This window comes from Corythoichthys intestinalis, chromosome 16 (assembly GCF_030265065.1).
Source record: "Corythoichthys intestinalis isolate RoL2023-P3 chromosome 16, ASM3026506v1, whole genome shotgun sequence".
Classification (NCBI taxonomy): Eukaryota; Metazoa; Chordata; class Actinopteri; order Syngnathiformes; family Syngnathidae; genus Corythoichthys; species Corythoichthys intestinalis.
Window position 1 is genome coordinate 51,499,454 of NC_080410.1, and position 27,669 is coordinate 51,527,122.

The 27,669-nt window shown below is 38.6% G+C and overlaps 1 protein-coding gene across 1 annotated transcript in view; it reads right to left on the minus strand.

The window, feature by feature from the left end:
- Positions 1 to 831: 831 nt before the first annotated feature.
- Positions 832 to 27,669, minus strand: part of ppp1caa (protein phosphatase 1, catalytic subunit, alpha isozyme a) — a 30,636-nt gene continuing 3,798 nt past the window's right edge. Inside the window, exons 3-8 of the mRNA XM_057817039.1 lie at positions 11,669 to 11,800; positions 11,373 to 11,603; positions 11,192 to 11,296; positions 7,270 to 7,493; positions 7,079 to 7,213; positions 832 to 7,010 (exon numbers count right to left, since the gene is read on the minus strand). Coding sequence (XP_057673022.1) covers positions 6,894 to 7,010; positions 7,079 to 7,213; positions 7,270 to 7,493; positions 11,192 to 11,296; positions 11,373 to 11,603; positions 11,669 to 11,800 — 944 coding nt within the window. The 3' untranslated portion in view covers positions 832 to 6,893. The remainder of the gene's footprint in view (positions 7,011 to 7,078; positions 7,214 to 7,269; positions 7,494 to 11,191; positions 11,297 to 11,372; positions 11,604 to 11,668; positions 11,801 to 27,669) is intronic.

Consider the following 27,669-nt stretch of genomic DNA (forward strand, 5'->3'; position numbering starts at 1 on the left):
GATAGAAACATACCCCAAGCGACTTGCAGCTGTAATTGGAGCAAAAGGTGGTGCTACAAAGTATTAACGCAAGGGGGCCGAATAATATTGCACGCCCCACTTTTCAGTTTTTTATTTGTTAAAAAAGTTTAAATTATCCAATAAATTTTGTTCCACTTCACGATTGTGTCCCGGTTGTTGTTGATTCTTGACAAAAAATTAACATTTTATATCTTTATGTTTGAAGCCTGAAATGTGGCGAAAGATTGCAAGGTTCAAGGGGGCCGAATACTTTTGCAAGGCACTGTATGTATGTATGTATATATATATATATATACATACATACTTTTTCAAAATAAGATCTAAAGGTTTTTTGAGTGAAAGCAGTGAATTAGTCTTTTTTTTATTCTAGTTACATCTGAGATGCAATTGTTGGCTGTTTTCAACAATATACATAAAAAATAAAGACATTGAATGACTGAAAATGATGAAATGTCCTGTTTTGTCATGTATATTTATAATTGCTCTTCACCTAAAAAAATATTTGTTTTATCCGATTACTCGATTAATCGATAGAATTTTCAGTCGATTACTCGATTACTAAAATATTCGATAGCTGCAGCCCTAGTTGTAACCCAGGGACTACCTGTATCTGCTATGTCCATTCAAAATTGTTGGAAAACTCAATTTTTGGACAAAAACCTTCAAATTTTACAGGTGAAAACTTCATGGGTAACTGTCGACCAAAACTACACGAAAACATTTTGAAATGACTAAAACAAGTATTTTCATCCAAAAAACAAAACAAAAAGGGCACTGCTGTCATGATAAAACAAACACCAGACACCAATATACAAAGTCTATTTTTTTAATTTCTATGCTTTTAAGAGAGAAATTGCTAAGGGTTCAAGAACTACTGATGAAATTAACAAACAAAAAGATTATTATTGGTTTCATGTTTCTCTCTTTTTGAAACATGGGAATCATCTGATCTGCTGCGGTAACACATCCGTTGAAAGGACATGATACAAAACATCCCTGATCCGTTCCTTTAAAAACAAACAAAAAAAATCCTACACCATAGAGATATATTGTCAGTAAAAACAATATGAACCAAAAAAGTGATTAATAACCATGGTAAAAAAAAAAAAAAAGCAGATGTCTGTACAGCAATGATGAAAATATGGAAGTGGCCTCATGTGGCTGGCTGCCTTGGAACATTTTCTCATTTTAAAATCTGACACTAAATTACTTGTTGGACAACAATCTCAATCCTACCTAGCAACACCCACTTGTCGTTGAAAGTTTTGGTGTTATGAATCTGTGTACGCATGATTTGGTTTTTCCTGAGTCATCTCAGAGGATGGGCGCGGACGCGTGTTCGCCACCAGACAAAATGGAGGACGCGGAGAAACGTGGCAACCCTGAAGATGGCCGAAAAAAATGGGAGAAACCCTGAAAGATATGTTTCCATGCGGAGCCACACCCTGTTTGCCTTATTATTGGTATTACAGACTCCATGCACACGATGAACGTTAATAATGTCTATGGCTCTTGTTATCCAATGCCCTCCCCCCCACACTAAACAAACGCACGCAATGTAAGCACAAGCAAAAGACATGTCCAACAAATCGTCACGTCTCTTTTGCTTAGGTAAATTAACCTCTTGTCATCTGTTCAATGCCATGTTCAGACCTGTGATTGGGTATTCTGGGAATACCAAAAGTGGTACTTGCCATGTGGCAAAATGGATTTTGACAACAATGTTTGGGCAGGGGAGGCAGTCCAGAATACAGAAGGGCAGAGAGCAAAAAGTGGTATTTGTCATGTGGCAAAATGGATTTTACCATGTGGCAATATTGATTTTGCTATGTGGCATTTTTTTGCCATGTGGCAATATTGATTTTGCCATGTGGCCTTATTTTTGCCATGTGGCAAAATGTATTTTGCTATGTGGCATTTTTTTGCCATGTGGCAATTTTTTGCCGTGTTGCAATATTGATTTTACCATGTGGCCTTATTTTTGCCATTTGGCAAAATGGATTTTGCTATGTGGCATTTTTTTGCCATGTGGCCTTATTTTTGCCATGTGGCAATTTTTTGCCGTGTTGCAATATTGATTTTGCCATGTGGCCTTATTTTTGCCATGTGGCAAAATGTATTTTGCCATGTGGCCTTATTTTTGCCACATGGCATTTTTTTTTTTTTTTTTGCCATTTGGAAAAATGGATTTTGCTATGTGGCATTTTTTTGCCATGTGGCCTTATTTTTGCCATGTGGCAATTTTTTGCCGTGTTGCAATATTGATTTTGCCATGTGGCCTTATTTTTGCCATGTGGCAAAATGGATTTTGCCATGTGGCCTTATTTTTGCCACATGGCATTTTTTTTTTTTTTTTTTGCCATTTGGAAAAATGGATTTTGCTATGTGGCATTTTTTTGCCATGTGGCCTTATTTTGGCTATGTGGCAATTTTTTGCCGTGTTGCAATATTGATTTTGCCATGTGGCCTTATTTTTGCCATTTGGCAAAATGGATTTTGCCCTGTGGCCTTATTTTTGCCACGTGGCAAAATGTATTTTGCCATGTGGCCTTTTTTTTGCCATGTAGCAATTTTTTGCGTGGCAAAATGTATTTTGCCATGTGGCAATTTTTTGCTGTGTTGCAATATTGATTTTGCCATGTGGCCTTATTTTTGCCATGTGGCAAAATGTATTTTGCCATGCGGCCTTATTTTTGCCACATGGCTTTTTTTTTTTTTTGCCATTTGGCAAAATGGATTTTGCCATGTGGCAAAATGTATTTATTTTTTTGCCATGTGGCAAAATGGATTTTGCCATGTGGCATTTTTTTTGTTTTGCCATGTGTAATTTTTTTGCACTGTGGCAATTTTTTGCCATGTTGCATATATATTGTATCTATATTTTTTTGTATGTGGATTTTTTTTCAGGGTGTATGGCATTTTTGCAGGCCATGCACGCCCATGCTATTGGCGGCTACGCACGTCCAAATTTTCCATTCATTTGAAACGGCAAAAAAACGTGTGGATGTGATTTTTGACTATACACTTACCATTAAAGCACACTGACATTCAACTGGCACACAAGTAAGGCTATGCCATTGACAGCTAGCCACATCCAAATTGTCCTTTCATTTTAAATGGCAGAAAAACGTGTCGCTTTGATTTTTTGAGTATACACTTACCATTAGTCAATGGCATAGTCTTATTTGTGTGCCAGTTGAATTTCAATGCGCAGTAATGGTAAGTGTATGATCAAAAATCACAGCCACACGTTCTGCCATTTAAAATGAATGGCAAATTTGGACGTGCATGGCCTGCAAAAACGCCATGTACCCCAAAAAATGCAACATACCCCCCGCAAAAAAATGCCACAAACCAAAATCAATTTTGCCACATACCAAAAAAATGCCACATGTCAAAATACATTTTGTCACATGGAAAAATCAATTTTGCCACGTGGCAAAAAAAAGCCACATGGCAATTTGCCACATGACAAATACCACTTTTTGTTCTAGGCCCTGCTGTATTCTGGACTGGACCGGCCCCAAATTTGTATTTTTTCAAAACAAGCTGATTGAAATGCATTGTTGCAATTCCTCGTTTAAACACCAATTTGCGCCAACAGAAAGCGTCAAAGTACACTTGTGAGCAGACTTTCAAATTTTGGCTTATTCGTGCCATTGGAACTTGTTTTTAAACCGCCAGAGCTGACTAATCTCGTGTTCACACTTCGGTTCGGTGCTGCAGTCACGTTTAAGTTCACGCTTGGCATGTTTAATTATAACAAACGCTGCCTTGAGAGAAAAAAATAACGGATTCAACCACAGTTTGAGAAAGCAAAATGCCATCAAGTGGACTTGGCACTTGTAGTTTGGCACACTTGTGCTTTGCTTAACATTTACAATATTAATTGGGCTAAGAAAACCACATTTTCCATAAAATACAGCATTTCTCACCGAAATTAATGAAATTACAGTTGTTTTCAGTATGAATGAATGAATGAATGCTTTATTTGGACATTAGAAAAAAATAAAAATAATAGACAAACAAAACAAACGGAAAAAAAAAAAAAAAAGATAAAAAATCAGAACCAATGATATTCTCGAGATAACAGAAACAATAGTTAAGACAATAATAATAATGATAATAATAAACAAGATCAGAATTTATTCATTGTGTCCAAAAAGGAGTAGGATGAAGCATTTGCTTATTAAACCCCCCCCCCCCCATTTCTATTCCTTAATTATATCTGTCCGCCCTATGTAACTAGTCCTCATATTAAAAATGAAATAAACTGAATAACCATATACATAAGATGCAAGATAAACAAAAATAAACAGGACTTAGCCAATAACAGATATGTGAAAAACCCCTATAATTTAACCCCTTCTTCTTCCCTATACCCAGTGAAAACCATGTGCTTGTACCACTTCCTAAACTGGGTCATGCTTGGACATTGCTTGAGCCCCTCATCTAGTTTATTCCACAGCTTCACTCCACAAACTGAAACACAAAAACTTTTTAATGTAGTTCGTACCCTCTGATGCTGTAAGCGAAGCTCCCCCCCCTCAAACTGTATTGTGCTTCTCTGTTAAAAAATAATTTCTGTATATTTCCAGGAAGTGACCTGTGTGAAGCCTTATACATTAGCTGAGCTGTTTGAAAATGAACCAATTTTAATGTTCCGGAATTTAAAAATAATGTATTTGTATGATCCCTATAACCAGCGTTATTTACTATTCTTATGGCTTTTTTGTAAAATGGATAGTGAATTTATTGTACATTTATAAGTATTACCCCAGACTTCTGCACAGTAGTGTAAATATGGCAGGATTAAAGAACAGTGATTTATGGTCAAGACTGTGTTTTGCTTTACTCAGGACTGAAATGCTTCTTGATAATTTACTTTGTATATGTTTAATATGAGCTTTCCAGTTAATCTTCTCATCAATAACTACCCCAAGAAACTTGTTTTCAGACCCTTTCAATATTTACCTCATCTATCTGTATTTGTACTTCACTGTTTTTATTGCATCTGCTAAATAACATGAATTTTGTTTTACTTAAGTTTAATGATCATTTGTTTCTGTCAAACCATGTTTTTAATTTACAAATTTCATCAGAAACCCTACCCAGGAGCTCATGTAAATCCCCCCCAGAACAAAAGATACTTGTGTCATCTGCAAAAAAAAACACATTTTAGTATTCTTGAAACTTTGCATTTGTCATTTATATAAAGAATAAACAGTTTTGGACCTAACACTGAACCCTGGGGGACACCACAAGCAATGTCCAAGCATGATGATGAGTAGTCACCCAACTTCACAAATTGTTTTCTGTTACTTAAATAACTCTTCACCCAGTGTAGTGCCACTCTGCTGATCCCATACTTTTCAAGTTTATTGATTAAAATGTCATGATTAATGGTGTCAAATGCTTTCTTGAGATCAATGAATATTCCAACTGAGTATAATTTGTTATCAATAGCGTTAGTGATGATCTCAACTGATTCTATTAATGCTAGTGATGTTGAACTGTTTGCCCTAAATCCATATTGACTGTCGAAAAGTAAGTTATGTTTACTTATGAATTTGTCTAATCTGTTGTTGAATAATTTTTCTAGAATTTGTGTTTATTTCTAGGATGTGTGTTGGAAAAAAATAACAGCTGAGGAACAAAGTCAAAATAGACACAATTTTAGCCCGTTTTTTGCATTCTGTGTAAAATGGTGTACATTTTAGCTTTTCCGTTTTTTGTTTTTCCAATGCAAATCCCAAAAAATAAACACATTCATACTGAAAACATTTATAATTGCGTTACTGTCTTGAAGAAACAGTGTATTTTCTGGAAAAATTCAGGGGTGCTAATAATTTCATTCATGACTGCAAGTCTCCAAAACTTACTTATGGCTAACTAAATATTTGCCATTTTTGAGTTGGTGTCAACCATTCCAAGCAAAAGTGCAAGCCAAACTTGCCAAAATTGCAAATACCCCAATAACATTGGTCCATTTTGCTTCACTTTCCAAATAGTATTTTTATAAATGGGAATGATTTTCTGGTCCTGACCGAATTGGAACATGTTTGAGGTTTTATTTCCGAATGCAAAAGTACTTGCTACTGGCTTGCAAGCGCTCACAAAAAAAAAAACATCCGTACACAGATGCAATACCGTAATTTCTAGTAGTTAGCTAAATATAAAAAATGGAGAGTCAATTAAATATGCTGTCCATCTCATAATATTTACATTTACAGGTAGCTCAGGGTTGTTAAGTAGCGACCAAGTCTAGGTGTCAAGTGTCGTAACCGTCCTGGAAAGGGAAGACTGGGGAATCCCGAGAAGGAAAAAGCGTCTTCAACATTTAGCGTTACAAATCCAAACAAAAATCAACTTTTGGGCGAGCATATATTCAACGGAACGACAGAAACCGAAGCGTGAACACGTCGACCGCTTTCTCGTGTCACTTCACGCGACCGTTTCGTAGAGGCGTTCTGATTGTTCGAGACCAATCCCCCCACCGCCGCGTTCGCTAGGTCCTATTTGGTATTGGCGGCGTTCCAAATCCTTCTTCCGTGCTTACGTTTGAATGATTTATCCCAGAAAAGGACAAAATGTCGCTTTAAAATATCTACAAAATGACAAAAGTTTCACATCTTGAATTGCTCCTTTTTGAATGCCCGCCCCACGCACAAGTGCGTCATACAGCGTCCCCCGCCCCACCCAAACCGGCAAGACGCAGTCTTTGGAAAATGCAACGTGTGCACTTCAAAGACAGACCCGGGGGGGGGGGGGGGGGGGGGTTATGAGTGAAATGTATATGGAAGAAAAGACATTTGGGAGGAGAAAGTGAAAGGAAAAAGCAGGTAGTGTGGGGGCGGAGCCAGCAGCGGGTGTTATTTCTTAGCCTTGGCGGCCTTGGCAGAATTTCGCGGAGGGGTGACGGGCCTTCCGGAGCCCATGCCGGCACCTCCGCCGTAAGGGTACAACTTCTTATCTGCCGGCTTCAGGATCTGAGACACACAAAGGGCGAGTCAACTACAGTCAGCCATCCAGACAGTCAAACGTACGTGTAGCCCACCTGGAAGGAGCACATGAGCGTCTCGTCCACGCTCATCATGGCGCCGGCGTTGTCGAACTCTCCGCAGTAGTTGGGCGCGGAGAAGAGAGTGACCAGTTGCCTCTTGGCAAAGAACTCGTAGCCGTCTTCTACCACCTGAGGAGACGTGGAATTAGCTCGGCGTCCTACCCGTTTGAAGCGGCGGCGGTTACCTGGTGCGCCCTGCATATGAGGTCCATGTCGTGCTTATGTAAGAACTTGGCCACTACGTCGGCGCCGAAGGTAAAGGAGACGCCGCGGTCGTTCTCGCCCCAGCCCAGCACGTCCTTGTCCGGGTCGGCCCACAGCAGGTCGCACAACAGGCCCTGGTCGGGCACGTCGGTGGGTCGCATGACTCGGCGGATCTGCTCCATGGACTGTAGGTCGGGCGACAGGCCTGCCAAACCAGGCGGCGACGGTTTACGGATGCCGTGATCGATTCATTACAGACTAAAAGCTGATTTATGCTTCTGCCTAGCGGTGACGGCTGACCTACGCCGTTAACGCAGACCCGATTTAAAACCCTACGCCGTAGCCTGGTGTGCACCTCCAAAAAATCCTGGCTGCGTCACATCAGCGCACGAGACGTGAACGAAGGACTGTGACTAGCATAATTTTCGGACTATAAGCCGCTACTTTTTTCCATCGTTTTGAACCCTGCGGCTTATAGTCCAGTGTGGCTTATTTGTTGATTTATTTGGGTTAATAGGCACCACATCCCCCTCCTAGAATGCAATGCAGCACTACAGATGTAAATAAAATTCAATATTCATGTTCTGTACCAATGATTTATTCAGTTACTGTTCCAGTAGTTGCATTAATTGCTTGCTATGGTATTTGGTAACACTTTATTTAATAGCAGCGTCATAAGACTGTCATAAGACTAGGGCTGCAGCTATCGATTATTTTAGTAGTCGGTTAATCGATGAACCATTAGTTCGAATAATCGAGTAATCGGATAAGGAAGATGAAAAATTAAATTACCTGAGCTGAGCCTCAAACGGTATAAAAAATAATAAATAAAGGACGATCTATGTATAAAAAAGAACAATTGGCTAACTTAGATAGCAAAAGTCCGCTATTTCAAATGCTACAAAATGCTAACTTTTTAACACTGCTTTTAACAAATGGTTCAGACACATATTCCCACAAAAATAGGCTAATACACCTATAAACTAAATTACAAATGCATTAAAAAAAATTAGCTCAAACAAAAACGTAGCTTATGTTGGTATTCACAGGGAGCACCTGGATTCAGCCATTTGAAATGAGGCAGACCAGAAGGCAGTGTATCCACCCAAATCAATAAAACTAAATGCAAAACCTTTCAAAATAATACATTACAACGGCACTTTAATTAAACGAATACTCGAAGCAGCAAAATTTAATTCAAATCTTTTTTTCTAATCGAATACTTGAATTCATCGATTAATCGTTGCAGCACTACATAAGACCATCATAATTATGACATGACAGTGCCATGAGCATCAATGAATACTTATGACATACAGTGGGGCAAATAAGTATTTAGTCAACCACTAATTGTGCAAGTTCTCCCACTTAAAAATATTACAGAGGCCTGTAATCGTCAACATAGGTAAAACTCAACCATGAGAGACAGAATGTGAAAAAAAAAAAACAGAAAATCACAATGTTTGATTTTTAAAGAATTTATTTGCAAAATAAGTATTTGGTCAATACCAAAAGTTCATCTCAATACTTTGTTATGTACCCTTTGTTGGCAATAACGGAGGCCAAAGGTTTTCTGTAACTCTTCACAACCTTTTCACACACTGTTGCTGGTATTTTGGCCCATTCCTCCATGCAGATCTCCTCTAGAGCAGTGATGTTTTGGGGCTGTCGTTGGGCAACGCAGACTTTCAACTCCCTCCACAGATTTTCTATGCGGATGAGATCTGGAGACTGGCTAGGCCACTCCAGGACCTTAAAATGCTTCTTACGAAGCCACTCCTTTGGTGCCTGGCTGTGCGTTTGGGATCATTGTCATGCCGAAAGACCCAGCCACGTCTCATCTTCATTGCCCTTGCTGATGGAAGGAGATTTTCATTCAAAATCTCTCAATACACGGCCCATTCATTCTTTCCTTTACACAGATCAGTCGTCCGGGTCCCTTTGCAGAAAAACAGCCCAAAAGCATGATGTTTCCACACCCATGCTTCACAGTGGGTATGGTGCAATTCAGTATTCTTTCTCCTCCAAAAAGGAAAACCTGTGTTACTACCAAAAAGTTCTATTTTGGTTTCATCTGACCATAACACATCCTCCCAGTTCTCTTCTGGATCATCCAAATGCTCTCTAGCGAACCGCAGACGGGCCTGGACGTGTACTGGCTTCAGCAGGGGGACACGTCTGGCAGTACAGGATTTGAGTCCCTGGCGGCGCATTGTGTTACTCTGCCTTTGTTATTGTGGTCCCAGCTCTCTGTAGGTCATTCACTAGGTCCCCCCGTGTGGTTGTGGGATTTTTGCTCACCGTTCTTGTTATTTTGACACCACATCACTGCTCTAGAGGAGATCTGCATGGAGGAATGGGCCAAAATACCAGCAGCAGTGTGTGAAAAGCTTGTGAAGAGTTACAGAAAACCTTTGACCTCCGTTATTGCCAGCAAAGGGTACATAACAAAGTATTGAGATGAACTTTTGGTATTCACCAAATACTTATTTTCCACCATGATTTGCCTGAAGACAATAAATGTTATCTGATATAAGCATTCATTACTGCTCATGACAGTGTCATGTCATAATTATGATTGTCTAATGGCAGTCTTAAGGCGCCACTGTCAGATAAGGTTTTACCAAATACCATAACTAGCAGTTAATGAAACAAATGGCACAGTAACTGAATGAATAATTAGCACAGCAATTTTATTTGTTATTTACAAACGTAGCGCTGCAATGCATGCTAGGAGGCATGTTGGCCGACAACAGTGTTGGCAGCAGGTGGCAGAGGAAGTTGGCCGTCTACCACAAGGGAGTAGTGATGGCCAAATTAAGCTTCTTGAAACAATGAAGCTTTGAATCCAATTGGTTCAAAGCTTCATGGTGGTTCATTTGGTCTTAAGAGTCATATGATTCAGCTGTAAAATAAAGTGTTACTGGTTAATATCTTTGGTATAAACGTCCTATAATACAGTGAGGACAGCTGCGGCTTATAGTCCGGTGCAGCTTATCTATGAACAAATACCGTTTTCTTGTCACATTTGGTGGGTAGCGGCTTATAGTCAGGTGCACCTTATAGTGCGAAAATTACGGCAGTCCACTCAGAACGTTGTTTCCGGTTCAGAGCAACAACACCACCGTTTTCAAACATTCGCACACATTAATTTCATAATAGGAAATGTTTTCTCCACTAGAGGGCATTCCTGCTCTTTGGACGAATGATGCTTCGGTTCTTCTCTCTCGGTGGAATTCAATTTTTTTTTTGTTTTTCTCTGGCTTAATGCGGTTATGTTATAGATTATAGCACAGTATAATAATAACAGTTTATATACTTATAACATTGGGCTGGGAAAATAATACCATTGGTTAAACAAATCAAACATTGTACACAGTTACGCACAATGTTACTCAGGAATTTAGTATTCTTTTCAAATACTTTTCACTTGTACATTTTTTGTATGACTACTTTTACTTGAGTAATATTATTTTGAAGTAACGCTACTCCAAATTGAATAAAATTTGTGGCCAAACTAAACCGCCTTTGCTTGCTGTCATGTAACCATTCTGGTATTCTTCAACGTACGCTAGCTAGCGAGCGCAGAACTAGAAAGCTAGACTTGATCATCAGTTCTGGTTGTGATGTCAGAATTGTTGAGAAAAATAGTGTGCGTTCCTTGAGGCATTGTTTTGGGCGGAATAATGAAAATGAAATGTTAAAAGAAAACATTTGAGTGCCAAATTTGGTTTCTACATGCAAATTTACATTTGAATTTTTAAACGCTCAGCATTTCATAGCAGAATATTTTCAAATATCTTATTTGGTCTGACGGCGATAGACGTCCAATCTGTTCGACGCGAAATTCCACACTGATAGGACGTCTATCACCGCCGACGCCACTACAGCTCACATGTCTACCTCCGTGACAGCAGAAGATCTTCTCGTCTACAATGGCGGCCACCGGTAAACAGTTGAAGCAGTCGGTGAAGGTCTTCCACAGCTTAATGTTATACCTTCGCTTGCCTGAAATGCAAAAGAAAAATAAGAAAGGAGCGAGCGAAACGATGCGCTTCGAAGACACTGCGGCGGCGCTCCTCACACTCGTCGTAGAAGCCGTAGATTCGGTTGATAGAGGCGCACTCGTGGTTGCCGCGTAACAAGAAGAAGTTCTCCGGGTACTTGATCTTGTAGGCCAGCAACAGGCAGATGGTCTCCAAGGACTGCTTGCCACGGTCCACGTAGTCGCCCAGGAACAAGTAGTTGCTCTCCGGAGGGAATCCGCCGTACTCGAACAGTCGCAATAGGTCGTAGTACTGCCCGTGGACGTCACCTTAAGGACAAAAATGCCATCAATTTGGGCGGGGCGGGAGAAATTGGGCTGTGTGCGGGTCTCACCGCAGATTTTCAGGGGGGCCTCCAGCTCTAGCAGGATGGGTTGGCTGAGAAAAATCTCACGAGATTTTAGGCACAGGCCGCGAATCTCGCTCTCCGTCAGCTGGACGTTCTTTCCAGGACGAGAGCCCTTGACTGACACACACACAAACACACACACACAGACTTCAGAATGTGCAGCGCCCAAAGCCATCTTTTTCAGGCACTTGCCTGTGCTGGATTAGGTTAGCACTTTAAGTTAAATTGTAGCCCTCGAGTTGGACAGAAACTAGGCCAGGCACAACTAGGAATGGGACGATACGTGTCGAGGCTCGTGTTGAATAATGGGAGTGTGCATCGAGGCGCGCGCCATTTGGGCAAACCCCAACTATGACGACGTGTGAAGTCGTGCTGGCAGGCGACTGCTTCAAGAAGTGTATGGATGATTTGCCAGGCATCGCAAATACAGCATAGACTATCGTATAAAATGGCTGCAAAATGTTATGGCTATCGCCCGTCATGTCACATTTTGTGGATTTTGGACTGTGAAAGAATATTTTCTAGAGCTGGTGAAATACCCCCCCCCCCAAAAAAAATTAAAGTAGGGCTGTCAAAATTATCGCATTAACGCGCGGTAATTAATTTTTTAAATTAATCTCGTTAAAATATTTGACGCAATTAACCCTTTAACACCTAAACCTATTTTGGCCGAATTTGCATGCCTTTGATGTTGCCTTTATATTTCAAAGAAAAAACTGTTCACAATGGCCAAGTTGGGTCCCTTTTTTCAGGATACCTTGAACTTCATGTCCAAACTGTTGTTTTTTTCACTGACCAACTTTAATCCACATTTTGGACCCAAAAAGACAACAAAATCCCAAAATCTTTTTTCAAAATTTGTAATGTTGAAGTCCCACTGACAACCAAACATGCTCGACCAACCATTTTGAAGCTTGATAATATTTATTTAATTTGCTAGGATATACATTCAGTTGAAAAAAATTAGATTGAATAGTTTTATGTTTGACAATTCAACACAAACAGCAGCTATGGTCATAGGCGTTTTTGGCCTTCACACATACTATGGTCAAAACATGTTATATACAGTGCAAAATAGTGAGAATTTTTTTTAATATCTATTATCCAACACAAAAAGGGTTTGGAGGATATCTCTTTGTGAAGTTAGGTATTGTACCCATCACCTTATCAAAGGTATATATGTACACGCAATCAAGCTTCTCGAACACACATCTATATAAAAATTGAAAAGATTCATAGTGAAGAAAAAATAACAAATATTGAAAAAAAAAGTATTTTCAAAAATATTGACAAGTAGTTCAGTCCAATTAAATTTTTTTTAGGCATGCGACCCAAGTTTTTTTTTTATTTTTTGCGCACTCAATAAAGTTTTGTTTTTGAACATGTCACTAAGCTGCGTCACATACAACGTCACACAGCCTACTCATCCACGGTTTGCGCGCTGTTGTCACTTCTACTCGCCGAGACGCCGACTGATCCGAGGAAAACAATGACAAATACAGCTCATCCTATTCCTTTTGTTGATGAAATAATGCATTAGCTTACGTTCAATTTAGTTTTCGATTCATTCTGCACGTTTCAAAGTCGGTCGCTCAAACCAACCGGCCGCTGCTTGCGTCGTATGCCTCCCTTTCATTAGTTGGCGCCTCGTTCGGAAATTTATTAAAAATGATCACATTCGGTTCGACCTTCTTGACATCAGAACGGCTATTGGGATATGTAGTCTTTTGTGCTGCTTTCGGTTTTGAAAAAGGACACGAAATGATGGAAATATGGAGATAGATACATGGTCCATGCAGCGTTTTAATGCATATTTGTGAGTGCAATAAAACTATAAAACTCAAATGACATTATCTCCCATTTTTTTTGGTCGATTGACTTCAAATAAAAACTGGTGTGGACATCAACTTCCGTACTTTCAAACGAGAGCAACTAGGGGCACGTGGGTGACGTAATTACAGCATTACGAGGCTTCAAAGATGATATGCGTAAACGTGTCGCATCCGACACGTTCGGTGTTAAAGGGTTAACGCACATTTCCCACTCAGACAGTATTCTGCCTTTTGGTAAGTTTTACAGCAAGGTTTTTTCTGTTGTCTAACAGCAAACTCTTGTGGTCGCTTTGCGACATGGTTTATTGCTTTCTTGCCAGTTCAATATGGCTGCACGACGTCTCGGGCTGACGCCTACGTTGTAATGTTGTGCTTATATGATCCTTGGACAAGATTTGTCCGTAAGTATGGTTGTTGTAAAGAATGTACAAATTATGTTAGTTAGCGAAATGTTATATTTTTTGTATGAGACGCTTTTTGTTTAGTGTATAGCGTGCTAAGCTAACGTTGTTGCTAATGCAATGCTTGTGTACTTTTTTTTTGTAGTTTCAATACAGTCTTAAAGAGGACAGTGGTTTGAGGCCATTTTATTAATAAATCAGATGAAAAAGGAAGAAGTCTGATTATTAAGGCGTCGTTCACTAGCTTTGGAAAAAGTAGACGCTTTGGAGTGAGGACAGCATAGACAGATTTAAATGACAGTAGAGTGAAATGCCCACTACAGTCCTTATCTACCGTATGTTGAATGTATATATCCATCTTGTGTCTTATCTTTCCATTCCAACAAATTATTTTACAGAATATATATATTTAATTTACAGAAAAATATGGCATATTTTATAGATGGTTTGAATTGCGATTAAATGCGATAAATTACGATTAATTAATTTTTAAGCTGTAATTAACTCGATTAAAAATGTTAATCGTTTGACAGCCCTAAATTAAAGTCAAAACTAGAGCTGGGAATCTTTGGGCACCTAACGATTCGATTACGATTCAGAGGCTCCAATTCGATTATAAAACGATTATTGATGCACCCCCCTCCTTTGTTTTTTTTTTTTTGTTTTTTTAATGTTTTGTACATTAGTTCCAAAATTGTTCAAAAATACTCTCAGGCTAAACCAAACTACTATTTCAGTATCAAGTTAACATATAGCAGTAAACAAATATACAAAAATAACAGTAAATAAAAAACTCCAGTCCCCATTCTGTATCAGCAGCTTTAAACAACATTCAATTAATTTAATGTTGTGAATCAACCGTAGAGTTGTTAAAGTTGCTCCCGTTATTCCATAATTTCCCTTTTGTCTACTTTCAACAAGTTTTAAAACTATTTTAAAGATAGATTCAAGTCAATATTTTACCGATTTAGGAGTATTTTAGATAAAAAGTTAATTAGGTTTGCTTGGAAGGCTCGCTACAACAGCCTTGCAGGGAAGTGTACTGCTTTAAGATGGCGGCCGTTTATAACGCCCGCATCTAGCTTTTTGTAGGTGTGCTGCTAACGCTACCGAATCTATATTGCATCTAGTCCTATATAAATGATATCTACCGTAACTTTATGTGGATGTACTTTGTAGCAGCTTTTCGGCAGCAGTCAGGTATGTTGTTGTGTTTTTTTATCTCGTGGCATGAGTTGAGCTAGAGCCGTGAGTTGAGCATTGGCATTACCCGAGGGGCCGGGTAATGAGAAGCATGATGTTTAGCTACTCTCGCTCCATTCCTCATTGACCGCGCGGGGCGCTGAGTGTGTTGTATTTCCGCTTTACTTGGCATTTTTCAGTAATCGGAATTTGGATGTTTGTGAATCCTTCTCGAATCTTCCATGGCCGAATCGCGAATAATCTAAAAATCGGAAATTTTGCACACCTCTAGTCAAAACACTGTGGTAAAGCTATTATTTGTGAAACAAAAATGAATGACAAAAGGGCCTTACAGCACTTCATTTTGTTCATATCTTAAAACAAGACCATATTATCTTTAACAAGTAGCAATAGAACCGTAAACACTATTTTAGGTGCACGATTAGGCATGTGCCAGTTACAGGTTTCACGGTTTACCTTGGTGTGAAAACGTCACGGTTTCCAAAACCATTAAATTTTCTGTCAGACCGTAGTAGGGTATTCGCTGTTTTTCATGTGTCAAAAATGCAGCCAGAAGTGGCTTGGCGCGGCAGCCCTCACCCCCTCCCGTTTGTTGCTGTGTGTGAAAGTGACGCTATCGGCTAGACAGCCAGTGAACCCAAAAACAAATACTCCAAACATAAGGCGTACTTTTCTTCAATTTATTGAGCTCTCAAATCGTGGTAAGTGGAATACACAAAATGAATACATTTAAAACGTTGAACAATTGTATTTTTCCATGTGTGAGTAGCTTCAACAGATTAGCTTCATGAAAAAGTTCGCCAAAAACAAAACACACATTTTCCTTTCAAATTCAATATACAAACTAACTAAAAGCTTACAAAGACGAATGTTAGCCTAGGCTTAGCTGGGAGAGCAACTTCGTCGAGTGTGACAGCCGCAGAGTGAGAAAACAAGCTTGAATCGCTCGAATGAAGGGGAAAAGAGGAAAGCATCAAAGATCGCTAATTGCGAAAGATGCTCTTGCCCTAAGCACAAATCCACGTTCGCTGGATCAAGGGGAGATCTCACTCCCAATTTTTTTTTTTTTGTTTAGATGAAACTTTTCCACAACAATATTTACACTTTAAACTTATACATTTTTAACTAACTTATTAACTTATGAATTCTTTGTTTTTTTAACACATAGGCATGACATGTAGACTAGAGCTGACACAGTGGCTGAAAATGGCGAAACTTCACTTAAGCTTTTCCACCCTCAAAAAAAAAGTCATGCAGTAGAATTTTTAAAAAAAACTTTTTATTCAGAAGTGTTTTTACTTTTTTATAGAAATTATTTTGTTCTTGCTCTAATCTTGAGCAACTTGAGCTGTGGCTGTGGGTATAGTCTACAAGTTATAATTATTTTAATTGTATTTAAAATATTTGTTTTTTTTAATTGATAATTTATTTTAACAATATATTCATGTTTCAATTGGCAACTATGTTCTGATAAATTAAAAAAAATCCTGTTTAATGGAATTATTATTATTATTTTTTTTAAACCCATACATCTCAAAATAACACATTTTGGAGCTATAATTGCAATGCCGTGATACCGTGAAACCGCGGTATTTTTGCCCACGGTTATCGTACCGTCAAAATCTCATACCGGCACATGCCTATGCACGATAATTATCGGTCCAATAATAGGAATGATGATGGCATTCCAATAACTCCAATAGCATTATACTGTATATTTAGCAGTTTTATTGTGGGAATAAACGATTTGTTAAGAGCATTGTAAATAAGCAAATATTAGCCTTTTATAGCATTTAAGTAAGCAGACTTTTGCCATGTTCTTTTGTTGTACTTAGATCATTTATTTTTTTGTATATTGTTTTAGGTTAAGCTCAGGTATTTTCATTCAATTTTTTTTTTTTTTTAAATCTTGCACTTGTGAAATCAAAGTTCAAATCTGCATAGTTCGAAGAAATAGTCAGAATTTTTTTTTTTCTATTAGCATACAATACTCTTTTGAAAGTGTAATCTTAGCAGGCCAAAATCCGATTACCCAAATAATCGAAAGCTGCAACCCTAATGTGATTCATGAGCTGATGAATCGAGGCAATGCCAAACTAATCGGCGATTAGTAGTCTCCTAAAACAATCGTTTGTGGCAGCTCTAATACAAAGCCATTGACATCAATTGCTGTCAACCGCGCTGGAATGATAAGCTGCTTTTGATTTTTGGGGGTGACTTTCTCACCCGTCTGTAGAATGATGGACTCAGTCACGCTGAGCAGAGGGCGGCCATGATACACTGTGTGACATCTCACTCCTCCCACATCCACGCCACACTCGTCCCACACACCCGCTATGTTGTTTCATGATGGACCCAGTTTTGGAGAAGCCACTGCTACAGCGCGCTTGAAATGAGTCCAGTCGATGGAAGTCCGAGGAGAGTAGCTACTTAAAATGGAGGCCCTAGATAGTGAAACAGGACCGAAATACTGCAGCGCTGCCTCCTAAAGTGGGATTAAAGGCAGCTTAGTGGCAACACGGCTAACTTGGGAGCGAGCCGCGTCGCACTGTCCCCTGCCAGGAAATGGCCGGCTTATCGGACGCACAAAAGAAACACAAACAGTGGGCTGCCAATGTGAAGAGACCAAGCAAAGATTTGGAGCAAATACTCACATATATACACACAGTCTGCATTCTGCAGCGCTAAAACGTCTACATTGTGCGTTGTAGAACTGACGCAGACAACAATTTTAATCGTGTGTAAAAGATTTGTGAACTAATAATCATCAACCCCAAAGAAATAATCGCGAGATTGGCAAAATAAAAAAAAAATCTTCGTTAGACTAGTCGACTACCGTAATTTCCGGACTGCAAGCCGCTACTTTTTCCCCCTCATTTTGGATCCTGCGGCGTGTGCAATGATGCGGCCAATTCGTGCATTTTTCTGACGGCCACCAGGGGCACTCGAGCATGGAATGCAGGAGTGAGACATGTGGAATACAAGTGTCGAGGAAGACGCTAGTTTGCACTATTACCAGGGGTGCACGATATCCATTTTTTGAAACCGATACCGATAACTTCCTGCTCCTCAAGGCCGATACCAATTACATATATATAATCTTTCAATGTATATTCACCTGAGTTTTTGAACACCTGTAGGTCAAAAATACTAGTGGTTGATTCAGCATAGATTTGCCTTTGACCGAACCAGAATTTTCATGATGATATGAACATTATAACGGACAACACAAAGACAGTAACAAAACTTTGCATACTGGAAAAACAGGAGTGGAAACAAACGCACACATCCCAATCCAACACCGTGCCAAAAATATTACTAATAGGGCCGATAATATATTATGTTATCGGATTTATTGGGATGACGTCTTAATTCCTATTATTGGACCGATAATTATCGTGCACCTCTAACTATTACCGGTGGTTTAACTTTGTACGTTGTGCTTGAATAGAGGTGGCGGACCCTTGTCTTTGTGCATGAATAGAATTGGCAGATCAGCATCATGGAAAACGGTAGAAAAAATTAAATTGGCCATCCGAGTTGTATGGGAAGTTTTGATGACTCGCGGCGAAAGATAGTTTGGCAAGACTCGCCTCATGCGAAGAGAAGCTATTGCACAGGTACGCCGGGGGAGCCTGGCAGCGTGAAAGAAAGAAGTCCGCCATCACCAACGGGTTTCGAGGGGCCAGTCTGCTACGTGACGAGGAGGACGGCACGGGCTCAGGAGTGAATTTGCCTCATTATGGGAGACATTGAAGGCGACAGTGAAGAAGAGACAGAGTAGGTGCGTGGCGTGTGTATCTGAGCGTCTTCATATCCGACACTGAAGGTGAAGACTTCCATGGTTTGAGTGCACAGGAGGAAGATGAAGATGGCTAACAAAGACTTTAATGTTTTTAATAACCAGCTCAATTACTGCTGTACCGCCGTGCTGATGCTATGTAACTTCCGTGCCGCTGCTATATAGACCCTACTCACGTGACGTCACAGCCACGCTCGTCATGTTAATGCATTAGCGCTTCGTAAATTCCTCCTATTATGGAGTTTTTCTCTGCTCGTTAACATTAATAATCAAAATGGTGAAGTCGTGTGTGGCGGTCGGTTGCAAAAACAGAGAAGATAGACGGAGAGACTTGAAGTTTTACCGTATTCCGAGAGACCCGGAGAGGAGAGCGAGATTGACTGCTGCAATTCGACGAGAAAACTGGGCTCCAAACGACTACCACAGATTATGTAGTAGTCATTTTATATCTGGTAAGATGCATTTAATATATATTTAGAGGGTTTTGGGCTGACAACCACAATTAAGATCATTGCTAGGCTAATCGCCGACAACATACACTCAGACGTTGTGAATGAACTACCTGAAAATATATAATTATAAGGGGATAATAAGACAGTTGTCATACAATTAATTTACAATTTCACTATTGAGGTCAAAAGCCAAAAAATAAATTCAACTAGGGACAATCTGGTGTAGTGCTATCGCACTTCATATTTATTACATATTATATATGTATGTAGTGAGAGTGCTATCGTTAAACCATATAAACATTAAAAGCCCTAGCTCCATTGACAAATGACATGAAATACATTAGACTTGACAGTGGATGTTAGCAAGAACAAAAGATTTTGAATTGAAAATTTCGTAACTCACCTTCCCGAGCACAAGATTCCTGCCGAATTTTCGTGTACGAGGACCTGTTTCACCCAACCAGCAAGGTAGCATTTATAAGCCTCCAAGCTCTTAAAGTTTTTCAAACTTTCGTGAGAATAGGCTGATTTTGTGTGGACAAGATAATTGAAAATATCAGGGTCAGGCAAAGACGGCGAAGACAGCGGGTCGAAAAACATCGATTTAGACATCAAATATGGATCTGGCGAATGGATAAACTGAAGTTTTTCCACATAACGCCTTTTATGCAACGCATCCAATGAGTTTACGGCATCAGATAACACCGGGGCTTCCATGAATTGCGCTATAACTTGCACGACTAATTGAAAACAATGAGAATAGGTCTAAAAAATACGGACAATATGACGGCCGGATACAGCGACACGTCATTTTGTGACGTAGGTGAGTAGGGCACCCAATCGTCAAGAAATTACGGTAATCATAAAGATAGACGATAGACAGTCGAGAGAAAAATAATCATCTGGGACAGCCCTACAAGCTACAGTGTATCACAAAAGTGAGTACACCCCTCGAATTTCTGCAGATAATTAAGTATATCTTTTCATGTGACAAAATGACACTTTGACACAATGAAAAGTAGTCTGTGTGCAGCTTATGTAATAGAGTTCATTTTTCCTCCCTCAAAATAACTCAAAATATAGCCATTAATATCTAAACCCCTGGCAGTGTGTGAAAAACATAAATCCCTAAAAGTCCAAACTGAGTACTGCTTGTCGTTTTCCCTCCAAAATGTCATGTGACTCGTTTGAGGAGTGCTGTCAGCATTGCTGCAGAGATTGAAGAGGTGGGGGGGTCAGCCTGTAAGGGCTCAGACCATACATCAAATTGGTGTGCATGGCTGTCACCCCAGGAGGAAGCCTCTTCTGAAGACGGTATACGAGAAATCCCGCAAACTGTGCTGAAGACATGTCAACAAAGCACATGGATTAGTGGAACCATGTCCATATGGTCTGATGTAGGGCTGCAGCTGCCGAATATTTTAGTAGTCGATTAATCTAGGGCTGCAGCTATCGAATATTTTAGTAATCGAGTAATCGACTGAAAATTCTATCGATTAATCGCGTAATCGGATAAAACAAATATATTTTTAGGTGAAGAGCAATTATAAATATACATGAGAAAACAAGACATTTCATCTAATCTTGAACCATTTTCAGTCAATCAATGTCTTTATTTTCGGTGTATATTGTTAAAAACAGCCAACAATTGCATCTCAGATGTAACTAGAATAAAAAAAAAAAAAAGACTAATTCACTGCTTTCACTCAAAAAACTTTTTGATCTTATTAGAAAATATATATATGTATATATATATTTTTTTTTCCTAAAAATGCCGTTACACTTGATAACACACATCACCTAAAAGTTAAAAATTTTTTCCCACGTGTTTCAATTTAATTTCTATTTGTGTCAAGCCATTTTTAAGTTCTAATTAAGTTTTAAGTTAGTCTAAACTAAGTCCTGATAGGATTTTGAGTTTTTGCAGTGTTCAAAATAAATGTATGATACAGGCTGTATTGGAGCACATTAGGGACCAGTGATACTTGGCGTTTTATCCAGCAATAACTACTGAGCTAAAATTGATAGTTAGCATTATTAAGTTTTTATTTTACACCCTCATCACTCCACAATGCTATGTTATGTTAAAGCCTGTATGTAAGACACGTTAGCCACGCATCGACAGTGGTCATAAATAATAGAAACCTAGCCCTCCGCAGGGCTAACGTTACGTGAGCTAGTAGTGACAGTAACCTTAATCTTATTTATTAGCGCTTAGCGCTCTTTATTAGCACTTAGCGCTCTACTGCTTTAAGATGGCGGCTGTTTACCAACGCTGCCCAGACGCGGCCGAGTCTGTCATTGCGCATCTAGTTCAACATACATGTGATCTCTATGAGACGCATCAGACGCTACCTGGTACCAACCAACGTAGCACTGTGCGGGCTAGTATTTAGCAATGTCGGCGTCGTTTGTAGCGGCTGTAGTAAGTTGTTTTTTTTTTTGCTTCTTCCTCTGCACACGTGACATCAGCGCGTTGTCCCGCATTAAAAGTAGTCCGAGCAAAACGTGATGCTTAGAGCTGTCAAAATCAACGATTACTCGAGGTGAATAAAATGACTCGGATCAGTTTTTAAACTCGAGTTACTCGAGGTGCTCGAGTATTCGTTTCAGCTCTAGATTAATCGATAGACTATTTAGTACAAATAATCGAGTAATCGGATAAGAAACATGAAAAATTAAAATACCCGAGTTGAGCCTGAAGCAGAATATTTTTTTTAATGAGAATCTATGTACAACAAAAGAACAATTGGCTAACTTACATAGAAAAAGTCCGCTAGCTTAGATGCTATAAAATGCTAAAGTTTTTTTTTTTTTTAAATCCTCTTAACAAATGGTTCAGACACATGTTCCCGCAAAAAACGGCTAAATATACCTATAAACTAAATATACCTATAAACTACATTATGAATGCATTAAAAAACATAAGCTCCAACAAAAACTTAGCTTACGTTGGTCTTGACAGGGAACAGTTGGATTCAGCAATGTGAAAAGAGGCAGACCAGAGGGCAGTGTATCCACCCTAATGAATAAAACTACATGCAAACACTTTCAAAATTAACCATTACAACGCCACTTTAATTAAAAGAATACTCGAAGCAACAAAATTTAATTCAAATATTTTTTTCTAATCGAATACTCGAGTTAATCGATTAATCGTTGCAGCACTAGTCTGATGAGACCAGTTTTTTTTTATTGTACTTTGGGGAAAAACATGTCTTATATGTATCTCTTTCCAATGCTAAATATTTGTCCTAATCGAATTAATCGATTCATCGTTGCAGCACTACACTGAACCAAAAATAATTATTGTGAATAATAAACCCTGAACTCATTTAATTCAAACACACTGATAAAAGTTGAGTCTTACACGCACTGGAGTCACACGGTAAGTGAGTTAAAATGGCATGCATGTAATCCAATTGAAGGAGTTAATCCCAACAAGTTTAATTGGCTTGTTGTTGACAGACATTCAAGTGAACAGCACAAATGATCATTTCACAGAAATCTATCAATCAAAAGTTTGGGTGTGAATACAGTTACACTTTGACATAACACAATAAAAACAAGTGATTGCTTGTTATGGTAATACAATAAAAAAAAAAAAAAAAGTGACGAAAGGTCAGCAGGGTTATGTAAGAGGATGGAAATAAAGCCACTATCTGCCTTGTTTGTGCATACACACACGTAGCAGCTGCTCCGTCCGCAGTCAAAGTCAACAGCAGCTAACTAATACGACTGCTTCGCTCGCCGGGCTCTTTTTTTTCCCCCCCAAACTTTTCTTTTAGTGACTAATCCAAGTCACCTCCTTCAGATCAACATTCATTCATTTAACCTACACAAGACGCATACTCATACACATTTATGCCCACATTCAATCGTTTATTACTTGCAATTTTTAGTGCGCTTGATGAGGAAATCTGGCAAAAATAATCTTGCATGGGAGAATATGCTTTAGCCCAGTGCTTCTCAATTATTTTCTATTAAGACCACCCCAGGAAGTAGTAAATGTTTTGTGCCCCTGTAACTTTCTGCCTCCATTGTAAATAGTAGTTGTTAGTAGTTTTATTTATGATTGACTCTTATATCGAAATAAGAGCTGAAACGAATACTCGAGCAATACTCGAGTTTAAAAACTGGTCCGAGTAATTTTATTCACCTCGAGTAATCGTTTACTTTGACAGCTCTAAGCATCACGTTTTGCTCGGACTACTTTTAATGCGGGACAACGCGCTGATGTCACGAACGTAAAGGAAGAAGCAAAAAAAAAAAAAAAAAAAAAAAAAAAAAAAAAAAAAAACCTTACATCAGCCGACAGCCACTAAAAACGACGCCGACGTTACTAAATACTAGCCCACATGATGTTACGTTGATAGCAGGTAGCGTCTAATGAGTCCCATAGAGATCACTTGTATGTTGAACTAGATGCGCATTGACAGATTCAGCCGCATCTGGCCAGCGTTAGTAAACAGCTGCCATCTTAAAGCAGTAGAGCGCTAAGCGCTAATAAAAAGCGCTAAGCGCTAATAAATAAGATTAACGTTATTCACTAGCTCACGTAACGTTAGCCCTGCGGAGGGCGAGGTTTCTATTAATTATAACCACTGTTGATGTGTGGCTAACGTGTCTTACATACAGGCTTTAACATAACATAGCGTTGTGGAGTGATAAGGGTATAAAATAAAAACTCAATAACGCTAACTATCAATTTTAGCTGAGAAGTCATTGCTGGATAAAACACCAAGTAGCACTGGTCCCGAATGTGCTCCAATACAGCCTGTATCATACATTTATTTCGAACACTGCAAAAACTCAAAATCCTATCAGGACTTACAGTTTAGACTAACTTAAAACTTAACTAGAAGTTAAAAATGGCTTGAGACAAATAGAAATTCCATTGAAACGTGGGGAAAAAAAAAATCCTAACTTTTAACTGATGTGTGTTATCAAGCGTAACAGCATTTTTAGGTATATATATATATATATATATATATATATATATATATATATATATACACATATATATACATATATATATTGTTTTTGTTTTTTGTTTAATAAGATCTAAAGGTTTTTTGAGTGAAAGCAGTGAATTAGTCTTTTTTTTTATTCTAGTTACATCTGAGATGCAATTGTTGGCTGTTTTCAACAATATACATCGAAAATTAAGACATTGATTGACTGAAAATGGTTCAAGATTAGATGAAATGTCTTGTTTTCTCATGTATATTTATAATTGCTCTTCACCTAAAACTATATTTGTTTGATCCGATTACTCGATTAATCGATAAAATTTTCAGTCGATTACTAAAATATTCGATAGCTGCAGCCCTAATCGAAATACATGCCTTTTAGTTTATGGCGCTTTCATGCCCAAGTGGGGGTGCACTCGCTCTTGTTTACGCGAAGAAGAGCGCTTGCACGCGAAGAAGAGCGCTCACACGCCAGAAGAAGACAGACGGCTACGAAGCATCTAGCGAGTGGGAGAGTTAGAGAGAAAAATACAGCTGCGAACCTACGTTCATTGTTGGTGGTTGTATAAATTCCTCTACAGAGGCAACGCCTGTATGTATAATTTTTTTCTGTTGTTATGTACTTTCCACTCGCGATCGGACATTTAGAGACAGTTGTGCAGTTGTTTGAACGATGCTAATGCTAGCGAACGCATGCTAACCATTTGTGTTATTGTTGTATTAGAAGGTCATCATCATTTATTTACGTTGATGCGGACATGTTTGTTATTGGGGACGAAGTTGATTAGTTTTATTTCTATTTTTTAGTTTCACTCTTCAAGTGATGGTGTTATAAAGACGGCCAAATAAAGTCAACAAATTACACGGACGTCCAGCATCGTCATTTAAGAGTTTAGCTCGCCAGGGCCGAGCCGTAGCATCCTGGTGAGGACAGTACAGTAGTGATGCACGATAATACATTTTTCAACCGATACCGATAACCGATAATTTCCTCCTTGTTCCAACCGATAACGTCAAGCCGATAATTCTATTAAAAGATTTGAGTAAAATTTGAAAGTATACACAAGAGAGAATATTACTAGAGGTGTGCAAAATTTCCGATTCTTAGATTATTCGCGATTCGGCCGTGGAAGATTCGAGAACGATTCACAAACATCCAAATTCCGATTATTGAAATATGCCAAGTAAAAGCGGAAGTACAACACACTCAGTGCGCCGCACGGTCTTCGGGACAATGACGAACGGAGCGACAGTAGCTAAACATCATGCTTCTCATTACCCGGCCCCTCGGGTAATGCCAATGCTCAACTCACGGCTCTAGCTCAACTCATGCCACGAGATAAAAAAACACAACAACATACCAGACTGCTGCCGAAAAGCTGCTATAAAGTACATCCACATAATGTTACGGTAGATATCATTTATATAGGACTAGAAGCATTATAGATTCGGTTGCGTTAGCAGCACATCCACAAAAAGCTAGATGCGGGCGTTAGTAAACGGCCGCCATCTTAAAGCAGTACACTTCCCTGCGAGGCTGTTGTAGCGAACCTTCCAAGCAAACCCAATTAACTTTTTATCTAAAATACTCCTAATTCGGTAAAATATTGACTTGAATTCATCTTTAAAATAGTTTTAAAACTTTCACATGTCGAAAGTAGACAAAAGGGAAATTATGGAATAACGGGAGCAATTTTAACAACTTTAACGGTTGATTCACAACAGAATGGGGACTGGAGTTTTTTATTTACTGTTATTTTTGTATATTTGTTTACTGCTATATGTTAACTTGATACTGAAATAGTAGTTTGGTTTAGCCTGAGAGTATTTTTGAACAATTTTGGAACTAATGTACAAAACATTTATTTAAAATAATAATAATAATAAAAAAAAAAAATTTTAAAAGGAGGGAAGTGCATCTATAATCGTTTTATAATCGAATCGGAGCCTCTGAATCATAATCGAATCATTAGGTGCCCAAAGATTCCCAGTTCTAAATATTACTGTGCAAAAATATAATTTATTGCTCTTTTTTTCAACATCAAATGTGAACAAGTAGTAAATTCCAACATCTAAATAACGACAGATTGTCCGACTTTGTGTAATGGTAAACTTTTGGCAAATATTACTTCGAGTAAATACCTAAGTTGTACAAAAATGCCTTTAAAAGTAAGCCATTCCTAACATAACATTACTACACTGCAAAACACGCCTCCTTAAAACTACTTAAATTCCCTTGTTTTCAGTGTAAATCTATTAGAAATAAGTGAAATTATCTGCCAGCGCTTCAAGTGTATTTCCCTCAGATTTTTTTAAGAAGAATAGCTGAAAATAAGCTTAACAGCCTTATTTTAAGCTAGGAGTGGGAACCTCTTGGTACCTCACGATACGATTCGATTTGCGATACAAAGCTCACGATAACGATGATCTGACGATATGGCGACACGACGATTATCGATGCATTGGTCAGGAAATCATTCTTGGATATTCTACAAACAACTAATAAACAGAAAAACAAGCTTTTGCTGTGAATTGGTATGAGTTTATCACTAGTAGACGTCCAATCCACTTGAACTGGGAGGGTGGCAGCGAATGAACGAATTCGCTGCTATCCCTCCCACTTCAAACGGATTGAACGTCTATGGCCGGTAGTGGCAGCCAATGAGGTAATTTTGGGCCATTTACCTGTTGATTTTCAGTTAGTTCCTTTTGATTTTGGGGTATTTTATGGGCCTCTTCCTATTTATTTTGAGTTACAGAACAGGAAATAACCTGGGAATCATCCAAATGAATAGGCAGTGACTCAACCTCAACAGAAAATGACCTGTGAATGCCCTAAAATGAACAGCAAGTGACCTGTAAATGCCCTGAAAATCGGACAGAATGACTGAATGCTCTGGTTTCGAATGAACGAACATTCCCAGTCTAAATGGATTGGGCGTCGAGCTAACTGAGAGACTATTATGGTGGAAGATTTTGGTAGCGGCTTGTTGGTTCATTTTTATTTATTTATTTATTTTTTTTATTTTTTTTTTAGACATTGACACCTTTTCACAACGATATCTCGATTCATCGATAACCTTTTGGTAAAGTATCACTATATATATTACCATTTTGATATTTTGTCACACCACTATTTTAAGCAATAAATTATTATACATAATCCTAAAAAAAAAAAAAAAAAAAAAAAAAAGTCAGAAATGTTCAAGAATAGGTATGGTTCAAAACATGATTTGAAAGCATTTTTTTCTTTATTTAGGTGAATGATGACTAGGGGTGCACGATATCCATTTTTTGAAACCGATACCAATATCGATAACTTC